Source organism: Leopardus geoffroyi, chromosome B3 (assembly GCF_018350155.1).
Source record: "Leopardus geoffroyi isolate Oge1 chromosome B3, O.geoffroyi_Oge1_pat1.0, whole genome shotgun sequence".
Classification (NCBI taxonomy): domain Eukaryota; kingdom Metazoa; phylum Chordata; class Mammalia; order Carnivora; family Felidae; genus Leopardus; species Leopardus geoffroyi.
In genome coordinates this window covers 66069660-66083933 of record NC_059337.1, presented here as the reverse complement: position 1 = coordinate 66083933, position 14274 = coordinate 66069660, and the positions used below count along the sequence as shown (strand labels likewise).

Sequence of the window (14274 nt, the reverse complement as noted above, 5' to 3'; positions counted from 1 at the left end):
TCTCTCTCAAAAAATAAAAGTTTTAAAAAATTAGAAACATAAATTTTCTAGCAATATAAAAGTAAACTATAAATAAATTACTCAAATATGCAAACTCGTATGGAGAAAATTACAAGATATGACTGAGGACACACAGGAAGACCTAAATGGATGAAGAGCTATTCCATGGTCATAGAAGGGCAGCCTCAGTATAATGAAAATGTCAATTTTCCCTCAAGCCCAAAATCCAAAGAGCAAAGGGCCAAAAGAGCTATGAAAATTTTCAAGAATAACTATCAGTGAAGGTTGAGGGAAAGACTAGAAATGATATGATAAAAATGAAAACAAAAGCTTGAAAACATCTGCATGGCATCATAAGAAATGATCTCACAGCATTTTTTAAAGAAAGAAAATGATTCTGTTTTTAAAGAAAGCAGCACCAGAGAATTTATATATTTGTCACAGTAAATTACTCCCCTCCAGTAACTGCTAATTAAGCTCTTTTAACTTTAAAACCAGTGAGAGAGATAAATTCTTAATATGAACAAAAAAACAGGGCATTTGTCTAGCACTAGCCAGTTAGGGTTCTGGTTTGTTAGTTGATTACTTACCTCACCGAACCCCCAAAAGAACTGTCCTAAGTAAAATTTATCTTGCCAGAGAAGTAAGACAGAAGAAATGTTAAGGAATCTTAACATCTTAACTCCGTAGGCTCCCAGACTATTGACTACAACATTCCTCTTATTTCAGTTTTTCTTCTGGTTATAACTGGGATGGGCAATGGGTAAGGAGAGGAGAGAACAATAATCCTGATAGGTGATGTTCTCAGGCTCTTGCTCGTCCTTTTTACCTACCTAGTCCCTTAGGACAAAAGTCACATCTTCTACCCTGCCACAGGCTAGGGCTAGGCACTGTGGCATACACTCTAAAGAGAACCTTCCAAGCTGGGTTGGAATATGTTAAATAGGGAGATAAAGTCATTTAGAAAATGATTTTCTCACTCTGGGCAATACTTGAACTTTCATTGTTGAGGAGGTCAGTTTGAGACTCCAAGCTTATAAGGGGCCTCTTTGTTCCAGGTTGATCTGTCCTCTACCTCCTCAGCCAGTAACCTTCATGACTGAGGCTGGAAGCAGAGACTGTATCTGGACTAATACAATGAAATCAGAGATAACTGTACATTGTTATGTATATACAGGAGTACAAAATAATTAATTTGGTAGCTAGTGACTAGAAATCCAGTAATCATAGAAATCAATCGACCTATACCCTTCTCAGGGAAAAAAAAAAAAAAAAAACTATTTCTTTTTAATCTTGAAAAGCCAAGCTGATTTTAATTAGGAAATAAACTTGCTACAAGAAATCCAAATCATGTTTAAAGTGTTATTTTCAATAGGATTTTATCTATTGTAAATGATAATGTGCCTGTGGACAGGGATGGGAAAACCAAAAATAAAAAGAGGTCACTTGTTAAAGTGAAGGCATATTATTTTCTTCTTTATATTTCTGATATTCTTAAAATGTTGGCTCTACAACAGAATTATTGTTTCAACTGAGGAGTCCATCTGGAAACTCAATAACAATCCTGTGGAGGGTTGATTTCATCTCTGTTGTTACTAACCATTTTCTAGCTCCTTAGTCAACCTAATATAATTTGAGAGGTTCAGAGTAAATGAGGACACTAATACCAGCCTCCACTATTCCTTCTTTTCCCAACATCCACCCCCCTCACCGCCTTTTACAGTCAGTGGAATTCCCATTGTCAAGTACCTTAGTCAACTTTGAGTTCTCACATGCAATGTGTCAGTTATTGATTAGAGACCATAGCAAATGAGATGCATACAATATTAAGTATGGTCAGGAAGAAGTAAAACCTTTTCACCTCTCTAAGCCATATCACCATTCATCTGAACCAGGAACACGTTTTGCAGTGTGGTCTCACATCTTTGTAAGAAAGCTATGTTGGAGCTTGAAAAAGGTCCAGAGGGCAGTCACTGAATGATTGCATGTGAAGATCTAAGAGTAGATTTTACCTAATTTTCTAGAAGGCATGTAAGTGTCGTCTAGTAGATCAATCAGAGGCTGTAAAACTTGCCCAAGGTCGTGCATCACAGCCAGATTTCCAACACAGGCTCACCAGCCTCTGGGTAAATGTTCTTAACGTCTACATGATTCTATAATTCTACAAATTAAGAAGAATTTGGACTTTTAGGCAATAAGGAATTTAGATTTGGGGGCAATAAAGACTCAAAACAAATTTTTGACAACTTTATGCCCAAATATGTCAATAATTTTATTTTGGTTTTGCTATTTGGAGAAATAAGCACCCAAAATCTACTTTGATACCCTAAATTAGGAAGTAATTCCATTTTAGGAATTTATACAACAGATAGAGCACACATGTACATGAAGACATATGTACAAGCATATTTGTTGCAGTGTTTGTGTTCACAAAAGACAGGAAATCAATCTAAATGTTTAGCAATAGAAGACCAATTATATAAATTACATTTCATCCATGCAGTGATTACCTCCTTCAAAAGGATAGGGGAGATCTATATGTGCTCATACATGGAATGATCTCCAATGTAAATTGTTAGCTGTAAAAAGCAAGAAGCACAAGAGTTGAATGGCAGATTTCTTCCACTTGCCCATCGTGGTCTACTCTCCACTCTTCTCTGGTCCATCCGTTGCCCTTGGAAACGAACCTGTATTGATTGTATCACTGGGCTCCCAGGTCCTCTGGCTGCTGGTTGTATTTGGCCAGTGGGGAACCTCAGCATGAGATGAGAGGAAAGGAGAACAAGATCTGAGTGTTCATTCCTTTCCTGTCTTAGACTAGCTGCATCACTGCTCCTCCCCTACATGAGTGCTTCCTTCTAAGTTCAAGTACCAACTCGATTTCCTCCTTTCTTTGAGCTTAAGGGGTAGAACAGTTCTACTGCTTCCATCCTGCATTACTGAGCTAACTCCTTGTGACTCTGCTATATTGTAACCCGTATATCTGGGGAAACTGTGGTCTGGTTTTCCAAATTGGAGTGTGCCCTCTGTTTCCTATTAGGACCCAAATATGCTAATAAGAAAAAGTGGTGGAGATAGAGAAATAGACACTCAAATATGCAAAGAATACATTCATAATGATATATTAAAAATGCTAACAATAACATTAGAGGGAGAAAATGGCACTGGAGGTTGGGAATGGAAGGACGTCTTTACCCTCCTTTCCATGTCAACATATTAGCCATTAAGAAAAATAATAAGACGTTAAGAAAAGAATCCAAACTTTACCTCCAAGATGGGAAAAATCAAGGAGTAAACTGTCCCATAAACCCCAAAGCCTGGTTTAGGTAGTATATGTCGACGAAAATTTAGTGCATGGATAATACATGAGCTTGAGAATTGCATGTGGATAGAGATGGGTTCTCCTCAAATAATATCTTGCATATACTTCATCTAACATCACGTGATACACATGAGCATGCATCCCCTACTTTTAAATGACCTGCTGTGAAGTTATTGACGTTTTTATTTAGGTTTAAATTTACAGATCCAACTCAAGAGGCTCGTCACCATTTGGACTAAATGTAACAATTAGTCAAGTTTACCTTTGGCTTTATGATGTGAAAACTCATGAATCATAATGAGTGAAGGTCACTTCAGGCCACAGGAAATCAGCTTTACTGTCAGGACTTCAACTTTCCATCACATGTTGAATCAACAGTTTTACAAGCAGCGAATGCAAAAAGTTGCCTTTTTTTTTCTTTTTTTTTTTTTTTTTTTGGCAACAATTTAGCAAAGGCATATGCTTCAAACTCAAATGACTTCACTTCACATTGAAATTAAGAAATGTTTTGAAGCATAGTCATTTGATAAGAATTTGCTTCAAAATAAGCAGTGTGCTTCTTTTTAAGGGGACCTACATCCTTTAACATGTAACTCAACAGCGTGGCAAATGAAAAAACAAAGTGCTCTCAAAAACAGTTCCCAAATCCATCCCAGTCTGCAGTTTCAGTGGCTGTGTTTCTTTGCTAATTGGGTCCCCACTTTATGGCTGTAGGTGCAAACCCGACCCTTGTCTTCTTCATTGCAGTGATGACAAAGGCTTTGAGAAAAAAGAGCTGGACTTCTGCCAAGGACCTCCTCTTGACTTCGGTGTGATTCAGCTTTCAAGACCTGATTGTTTTCTCCTCTCTCCCAGGAACCGCTAGCTACCCTATTACCAGAAAGAATGACCCTTTGACAGCACAACTGCAATCCTGAATCTCCACCAAATTGTAGCCTCAAAGATGCCAATGGCATTGAAAAACTAATCAAGATCAGAAGGTCAGAAAGACAAATGCATTAGTACATAGATGGTCTCCAAGTTATTTGGCAATTTCTTAGCTTGCAAAAAAAAATCATTTCTAAAGTTTCTTTTGACATATTTATTGCCTTTTTGCTCACAATCTTTATACTGCCGGTATTCTTAATGTATAGGGGATTCTGCCGTATGAGAACACTGCCTTTATTTTATTTGCCATCCATTTTATAAAATGTTGAGCTAGCAGCAACAGCCTACTCCTTCCTCAAACAATCATTATTATTCTCTTTCTTAGTTTTTACTATTAGCAGAATACCAGTTAGATCAGCCAATTATTAAAAAAACAACTCCTAAAACAGATGAAACTAAAAGGTTAGGTATTAAGAGTAAAGGCAGATAAATAATAAACTAAAATACATGACTGGCTTTCTATGCAAGCTGCTTAACAACTTGGATGAATCTAACTTGGAGTAATCGAACAGCATTAGAGCTTTAAAAACAAATCTTCATAGACCAGTAACTAATGGCTTAATTTTTTCAAAGTAACTGGAAATTTTAATATAACGATAATAATAATAAATGATAGCAACCATTTACTAAGTGCCTGCTACATGCTGGATACTTGATACGCATTATTTCTAACCTTTACTACAAACCATCTGGGCAAAGTATTAATGTGCCCATTTTACAGAAAAGGAAACACTCCTGTCTCCTAGATAAGTACCATCTGCTTACTTTCAACTTCCTTCAATGTTTCAGTTGTGCCAGATTTGTCAAATTTTGTTCAGTCCTGCAACCATTTTAGCTGATCTGTTCACTGACTGAACCAGTGTGATGTACTCCTTGTCTCAGGTTTGGGATGACACAGTTGGACAGTGTGGATTGGCTCGTGCCATCTTGAAAATTCCGCCCACAAAGACACCAACATTAAACGGGTTTTAATCATGAAATTGATAGACATTTCTCGAAGCAAGAAGCTATGGCTATATTCTGCGAGTTTATTGTGTACGACCAAATCGTGTGTGGGTGTACAAAAATCAAGCACATATGGCTGATGAAACTGTCATCCTCAAGGTTAAAGAGGTTTCCTGTCTTAGTCTAAAAGAAACAATGTTGTCGAATTACTGATCTGGTTCCAAGAGCAGCATTGAATTGAAAGGGATGGCCATTCTGCAACCTTACTTTCTGTGCTGACTGTGGCCATAGACTGGAGGGCTACACCTTATTGAAGATGATACTCCCTGTCTCCATGTCCCTGTGGCAGAAGTGTTCAGTCACAGAACAAGAAGTCCAGTGTTACCATTCAGGAATGGCAGATCTCTTTAAGTGCTTCCCAATGGCTTTTATGGCAATGAAGAAACCAAGGAGCATATTTTTCTTGCCATCTCACATGCTGTTTTTAGTCTTTATCTGGCAACATGCCTGGAGTGTGAGGGTTGGTCTCTAGATAGATCTTTAAGGTTTTCTCCTCGCCAATTACCATCACTCAAATACCCTCATTATCAGTGGGTATCTTAAACTCTGGGTTACACCTCCTTTTTAATTCCACTTCCAGAAGTAGAGCTTCTAAAATAGATACTTCTATTAATGATGTCACTCAGCTGACCATTTGTGTCTGAAGATGGAGTTGGAAAGACAACAGTTTCTGAAAGAAAAGAAAAGGTAAATAACCCGGTGATAAAGTTTTTTATAGACAAAGCCGTATTATCTCTACTTAATGGGACATAAAAATTAATGTTGTACAAAGAAGCCTAAATTTCCAAAAGTAAAATGGCCGGCATACATCAGTATTAGATTCCTTTTTTTTTTTCCTTATACAATCTTACACCAGGCCTCATGGATAACTGAAGTATCTTTAATCTCCGGTTTCTTTCATCTCCCTCTCTAACAAGCATCTAAGAACTTTCTCACTCCTGTCGTATTTCCATTTCTAGTTCCTAAAGTCTGTTTAAGACCTAAGCATAGAAAAAAAATGACTGAAAGGGAATTTAAAGAAGTTGTAATATTCAAGTCAAATTTGAATGACACTGTATCTGTGTAGATTTGGGGAAAATACTTTGTATAAACCCAAGGGAGAATTAATGTATTTCCCTTCTGCTTAGCAGTATCATGGAGAACGTCCAGAAGAAGTAGGTGGCATTTGAACTGATTCTCATACTTGGCCCAGTGGTGGACCTAGGCGTTTCTGATTTAGACTATAGAATGAGCAAAGCCACGGGAGAGGGAAAATGGCATATTTGGTGGTCTAATGAGCTGTCCACTGGAATTTGAGTATCAGTGTGTAGAAGGTTTGGGGAAGTGGAATAATGCAAGGTGGTAGAAAGTCATCTTGGGCTTTATTCTGTCAGTAAACAAGAAATAGGGGAGGCTTTAAGTAGTAGTATCTCCAATAAAACTCAGTGTGCTCAAACAAGCTTTTATCAACTAACCAACGCTTTGAGATGGCATAATCCATTTGAACAACCCTCCACCAGTCTCACGCATGTGTGCTCAGCTGGCTACAGCTTTCTGGCCACAGATGAGTCACTGTGTTGCTCTTGAACCACAGGACTTTTAAAAGTAAACCTAAGAGAAGGACGCATGGGTGGCTAAGCCAGTTAAAGCTTCTGACTTCAGCACAGGTCATGATGTCACCTAGTCAGTGGGGACCCCGATTTGGATCCCCTGTCTCCCTCTCTCTCTCTCCCTCAGAAATAAATAAGAATAAGAAACATTAAAACAAAATAAAGTAAAAATAAACATTAACAAAAAAGTAAACCTGAAAGAGGAAGTGAGCTACCCCACCTTCTTCTAGTGGTAGGGGTAAGGTTAGGCACAAACAACTGGGGCTAAGTGATTGGCAGCCAGGAAAAGATTGCGGAAATAGAAAAGGGAGATGTCATTTAGAACTTCCTTTCTGGGAACTTCCTTCCAATTCTCATTGTTCTTCGGTCGACCTCCTCCTTCCTCTCATTTCTTCCCAAGAAAAGGAAAGACTGTTAAAAGGAGAGTTTTGTCTGTATGAAACTGAACTAGCCTTTTCTCTCTAGAGGCATAGAGTCGTAGAGCTCAGAGGCCAATGGCAGTTAGTTGGGTGGAATGCTTGGTACACCTGAGGACTATACCACAGAAAGTTCATTCTGCATAGTAAAAATTGCCCATGGCTGTGATGTATCCTATTTTGAGTGGCCTGTGGCACTCAAAGTGTTCCTTATTATGGAGCATTCCCCATATTATTGCCAGAATTCCTGATGCAGCTAGCTTGAGTATTTCCTGTCTACTCCATCCCTACTTCTGAAGCCTGTTGATTGCGATGAAGTCCTCTATCACCTTTTACTTGAAACACTGCAAGAGTTTCCCAACTGGTGGTGGCGATGATGGTGGTGGTGGTGATAGTTACCTTTGGGAGCTTTCGTTGGGGTCAGGCTTTTTTTTGTTTGTTTGTTTTTCACTCTCCTTTCAAAAACATTTTATTTTTAAATTTCAAACTTCTGGAAAATTTGCAAGAAAAATGCAGATACCTTGGACATCCTTTCCTGATATTCACCAATTTTTATATAATTTTGCAACGTGTGCCTTGGCATTCTCTCTCTTCTTCTGCATAGTTTCTTCTAAACAGTCAAGAGTTGGTTGCATACATCACGCTACTTTAACCATTCGGTGTGTATTTTCTTATATAACTTTAGTATAGCCATAAAATTGAGAAAATTTAACATCAACACAATCCTTTTATCTAAAGTCTGCATTCCAATTTCATTTACTGTCCCAACAGTGACCTTTATAACATTCCCCACCTCCACCCCCCAGTACAGAGTCTAGTAGTCTAGGATCACGAATCATAGGTATCCTGGATGTGGAACATTTAGGTAGACTTTCCTTTGAATAATGCAGGCCAGTTAACTTATTTCTGGAATGTCCCTCGATGTGTGTTTGTTTGATGTGTCAGATGACAACTTTCAGATTGTGCTGTTGGAGCTGGAATACTAAGGAATGACGTTGTGTCCTTTTCACGGTTTCAGGTTGGAAACAAATCACCTTGTTTGGTCATGTTAGCTTTGATCACTTAGCTAAGGCGTTGTCTGTGTTCTCCACTGTATAGCTAATACTTTTCCTTTTGTAATAACGAAGTAATTTACAGTGAGACACTACAATATAATATAAATATCCTGTTCTTCATCAACTTTCCTCAATTAAATTTAGTGTTGATGATTCTTGACTGAATCCATTTTTTCTGTGATAGTTGCAAACTGATGTTTGGAAAAATGTCATCACTCCTCCTGTCTTGATCAGTTGACATACTACTGTAGAAAAGGGCTTTCTCTCATTTATCTATTTAACATTATAGACTCATGAATTCTTATTTTATTCCTTAGATTTTGATCCATTACTTTGTTTTGGTGCCCAAATTAGCCCTGCAAGGTGTTCCAGGTTCATTTTTTTTTTTTTTTTTTTTTTTTTTTTTACCTTTCTTGTTCCTGCTGTGGAATCTGTAAGGCATCATTATAAATAGATAATTTCCCAAACCTACAAAATGGGTACTATTGTTGTTTCCATTATACGGGGGGAGGAAGGAAGTCACAGAGAGGCGAAATAAATGGCCCAAAGTCATAGAGCCATAAAGCAGTGAAACCACAAATGTTGCTGCTTCTAGTCTTGTCAATCCCCACACCCCTGACCCCCAAGTCCCGCCCCGCCCCACCACGGTCTACTCTCCACAAAGTTAACAGAATGCTGTACCTCAGATGAAATCTGAATCTCTTCCGCTACACAACAATGCCTTGGCACCTGGTATCCACACGCTAAATATTGTTAAAGTGAATGGAATTAAATTGACAAGTTAACAAATAAACACTATCACTATTTTCTCCTTTGCCATTTTTTTTTTTTTTTTTTCAGTGATTGGGCCCAAGGAGCATAAAATGGATTCCTAGCATGAAGTGAGAAGAGAAGAAGTGAGGATGCTGTCATAGCCTTTGGGGCAGGCCTGAGGATGCCTCATAGGGTATCTACCCCTATTGCCGATTTGGATGTTCTTATCCCTCAGTAACCTCCACCTCTACATCTGAAATCCCACTGTAGTGACGTTCTCAGTCCATTCGCCCACATTCCCCTAAGTCTCAGAACCTCTCTGTTGTTTTTTCCAACAAAACATCCCACCCTTGTATCACTGACTTTACTCCCAGTCAGCACCTTATGTCCTTTCCTTCTTTATTTTAGACCCAATGGTTCAGAAATTCAAATACTCCCCAGGCTCTAGCCTCAACTTCCCACCTGTTCTTTCCCTACAAACTCTCAGATTTTGAAGAATCCACTTACCTCATTCCTCCACTGAAACGCCAGAGGCGCATCTAGAGAAAAATCACACAATCATGTGGATGTTGGCAAGTTTGAGCAAGCTCTTCACCTGATTCTGATCAGCTTCTTCCCCACTGCCCTCAACTGTGATTCTAAGCTTTACTCTCTCTCTTTATGTTCTTTTCCCACCACCCTCTTTCTCTGACAGCCTCCTACAACTGGAGGAAAATCCAGGCTATCGAGCAGAACCAATACCTCTATTTAATCCATATGTACACTTGCCTTTACTTCCTTTCTTTTTGCAAGTCTTAGTGAAGAGGTGACTTTTAACTTGTACAAAACCTATCTTATGCTCTGGACCCCAGCCTGTACTACAACTTTGCTTTATGAAATTAGATCTACTTTTTTCTACAGATGTAATCTCTCAATTATTCTGTACATCTTTTATGGCTTTCCCTTCAGCCATACAAATAAGCTCCATTCTCTTATCTTTAAAAGTAAAATATCCTTTGATCCTACATCTTCCCTTTATTTTCTCTATTACCATATTGTTTTTATTTTTCCTATGAGTAGGATTCTTCATATTAGTTGACACCCACTGTCTCCACTTTCTCACTTCCCTTTTGTTCCTTAAACCACGTTAGTTTACCATCTGCCTGTATCATTTCACTGAAACTCCCTTCTCCAAGGTCACCCATGACCTCTTACCGTTAAATTCATTGGACAGGCCTTATCTTATTTAACTCTACCCTCCCTTTTATCTTGTTTTTCCTTCGAAAAAAAATTCATTAGACATTGAAGATACTATAGTGAACCAAACATATCTGACCTTGTCCTTATGGAATGCACAGTCCAGGAGAAACAGACATTAAACAAAGAGCTACAGGATTAATAAGTGTAAATGCGATATGCTACAAAGAAAATTTAAATGTTATTACGAGAATAGAGGATCTGGCCTAATCTGGAGGGGGAAATGGTAAAAACAAAACAAAAAACATGTGTGAAAATGGCACTCAAACTGAGAACTGAAGAATGAGTAGCAGTTAACCCAGTTAGAGGTGGGGGGTGGTGGAGAGAAGAACCTTCTAAACTGAGAAAACAAAATGCAAGAGCCCAAGGATGGGCAGGAGGCTAGACTGTCCGGGCATCATAAAAAAGGGCAGTGTGATTGGATCAAAGAGAATGAGGGGATTCCAGGTGGGGCTGGAGACAAGAAGGATAGGCATGAAATCACTCAAATGTTTAGAACATGGTAAGAAATTTGGACTTGATCCTAAGAATGATATGTTTCCATTGAAGAATTTTAAACAGGAATATGGTGGGATAAGACTTGACTCTAGATCCCCTGACCATCAAGTCCAAATAATGGAAGCTTGGACTAAAATGGTGGCAATGGAGATACAGAGAAGCATATGGATTAAAGATGCATTTATGAGTTAAAATTATGAGACCCTGAAATTTACTGGATTGGGGGATAGAAGTAATAAAAAAAAAAAAAGCAATACGGGTAAACCTAAATTTCTAGCACAAGCAACTGAGTGGACAATGATCCCTTTTACTAAAATAATGAACACAGGAGAAGGGGTGTATCCTTGGATGTGAAAATTAGGAGTTTGAGGTGCCTCCAGACATGTGGAGATGTCCATGGATAGTTGGATATACAGGTCTAAAGTTCAAGAGCCACTCTGGGCTGAAGATAGAAATTGCGAGTCATCAGCAAATAGAGGAGGCATAACTGAAGCCAAAGGAGGATGTGAGATGGGCTGCAGAGATCAGAAGAGGGAAGAAAAGCCTTGTGTCTTCCTAGTTACCCATACCCTCTGCGCTAAGGCCCTGTGAACTACTAGTTCTCTGACTATTGTTTCACTCTCTTTTATTTCTTTGCACATACGATTCCCTCTTGATATGCCTTTCTCACCTCTTCCTTTACTCTAATTTCTTCTCCAAGGCTCAATTCCAGTGCCAACTCCTCTACAAATCTTCCCATTGGTTAGATGCTGCTTCTATCTGGTCTTAAAATTCCCTATACATATTTCTAACTTAACACGCATCACACTGTAATGTAATGTTTGTCCCTCCAACAGACGGTAAATTTTTTTTTTAATTTTTAATGGTTGTTTGTTTTTGAGAGAAAGTGAGGTAGAGTGAAAGCAGGGGAGGGGCAGAGAGAGAGGGAGACATGGAATTCGAAGCAGGCTCCAGGCTCCAAGCTGTCAGCATAGAGCCCAATGCGGGACTCAAACCCATGAACTGTGAGATCATGACCTGAGCTGAATTTGGATGCTCAACCGACTGAGCCACCCAGGTGCCCCTAGACTGTAAATTTCTTAAAGACAGAACTCTACATATTTCTCTTTGAGTCCTAGGGCCTAGCACAGGGCGAGATATCTAACAGTCTCAACACACACTTGGAAGAAAGAAAAAAGTTCTATTAGGCAAAGTTTTCTATGTGAATCATGCAATCTTTGATTGTTACAGCCAGAATGAACTCTGGATATTTTCTACTCCAGCATATTTTACTGGCGGGGTGGGGGAACTGAGGCCCAATCACATATTAATCAGTTGCAGAAACATATTTAGCATCTATATTTTTCTGGTTCCCAGACTAGTGGTCTTCCCGTTGTCTGATAACCAAACAACCCAAGAAACTACTCAATGATGTGCATGCAAAATGTATGCCATGTAGGTCTTTTTTAAAGCTAGAATACTAGAAACCACTAAAAGGTGGGATTTGAAAAGAATATTGAAATATACTGAAGAAGACATCTTTTTTAAAGGTAGAATTCTTTTTTTTATCATAATTTTTTTATTTACTAACTTTCAAATTATTTTTATTTTTATTTAAATCCAAGTTAGCATAGAGTGTAATAATGGTTTCAGGAGTCGAATTAGTGATTCATCACTTACATATAACACCCAGTGTTCATCCCAACAAGTGATCTCCTTCATGCCCATCACCTAAGTGAGCCCATCCCCCCACCCACTTCCCCTCCGGCAACCCTCAGTTGGTTCTCTGTATTTAAGAGTTTCTTACGGTTTGCCTCCTCCTCTGTTTTTATCTTTTTTCTTTCCCTTCCCTTGTGTTTGTTTCCTTAAATTCCACATATGAGTGAAATCATATGGTATTTGTCTTTCTCTGACATTTTGCTTAGCATAACACATTCTAGTTCTTAAAAGATACATATACAGGTCCAAACATATAACTGAAATGACCTTAAGAGATCTAGAACAAATTCAGAATCTACACTACTATTGAGTCTCTGCATGATTAATAAAAGCAAAAGATTTCTAAATTGTATGGATTGTTCATACACGGTCCTATCTAGGCTGGGAGGGAGTATAGGAGGTTGACTAGTTCATTGATAACACCAATAATAATGTGGCAACTGATATTTGTTGAATCCTCCCCATGAACCAAGTACTAGAATGAATTTTTTCAGGCATAAATTCACGTGATCATCCTGTTAAATTTAGCCCTGTGAGGAGTTTGAAAACGTTAGCTATTGTCTTAAGGTCACATAGTTAACTGGTGACTGGGCCAGGGCTTAGACCCAGGCAGTATGATTACAAAGGTATGTTTGAGGGGGCGCCTGGGTGTCTCAGTCGGTTGGGCGGCCGACTTAGGCTCAGGTCGTGATCTCTCGGTCCGTGAGTTCAAGCCCGGCGTCGGGCCCTGTGCTGACAGCTCGGAGCCTGGATCCTGCTTCTGTTTCTGTGTCTCCCTCTCTCTCTGCCCCTCCCCCATTCGCGCCCTTTCTCTGCCTTTCAGAAATGAATAAATGTTAAAAATATATATATATATGTTTGAAACCACTGGGCTCTCCCGCCTTTAATTAAACTTGTATATCCTCCCCACTTAAGCGGCTCAAACTGACAGTGTATTGTCTTTGCTGATCTCTTTTGGAAAAAAAAAAAAAAAAAGTTAAAAGGGGAAGAGTTATGCCACAGAGTCATCCTTAATTGATAGAAAAGACATGAAACGAACCATTCTCTCTTTCCCAATCACTTCTTTGGGTCGGAAAGAAAAATATTTAAGTGAAGAGAAGATAAATATTTGTTCGTTCATAAGCTAGGCTCCATTACATTTTCTTCTTTCTAGAAAAAATACATAACTGTGTAATATCTTCTATTTGTCCACATTTCTCCGTGTGTTTTGGTGTCCGTGCTATCTCGGATTATAAACTGTAGATGGCAGTGATCAAGTTAAGGTTTGTGCAGCGTCTGGACAATGTTACGTATATTGCATAATACATAATAAACACTATTTGTAATTATAATAAGGGTGAGTTCTGGAAGAGGTAAACAAGGGTATAAAATTCATCTTCCGTATGGTTATTATTCCATTTATATGAGGAGTCCACTAAATTCACTGAACCATAGCAGGCCACATCTGTTTGAAAACCTACCAGTTTTTATGAACATTAAATAAAAATGGTTAGATTTAATGACAGTTTATCATATTCATGCAAAAGTAATGAAATGAAACTAGCGAAAAGGAGGCCACACTGATAAGGAAAGGAGTTCTAAATGCTAACAGGTTCAATGTTTTATTTTTGATGCTTTCAAAAATCAAATATCTGCTACTTATGCTCCAGAACTTTGTAACTGGGGGGACATTTTTGCCTCAGTGTTGTGCTCTTTCTTGCTTAAGTACTAACCTACTAGTATAGATTCAGAAAATATGCCTAACCTATTTACCCACGAACTTTCCTCACGAAAGG

At 38.6% G+C, this 14274-nt stretch overlaps 1 protein-coding gene across 2 annotated transcripts in view; it reads left to right on the top strand.

Annotated features, from left to right (window-relative positions):
* CDIN1 (CDAN1 interacting nuclease 1) overlaps positions 1-11080 on the top strand; it is a 275506-nt gene extending 264426 nt beyond the window's left edge. The window contains exon 11 of one of the 2 annotated variants that reach the window (XM_045450102.1): positions 9155-11080. In XM_045450102.1, coding sequence (XP_045306058.1) covers positions 9155-9176 — 22 coding nt within the window. In that variant the 3' untranslated portion in view covers positions 9177-11080. Of the gene's footprint in view, positions 1-4069; positions 4530-9154 lie in introns of those variants that run through there. The other variant, XM_045450096.1, reaches the window with a different exon arrangement.
* Positions 11081-14274: the final 3194 nt, after the last annotated feature.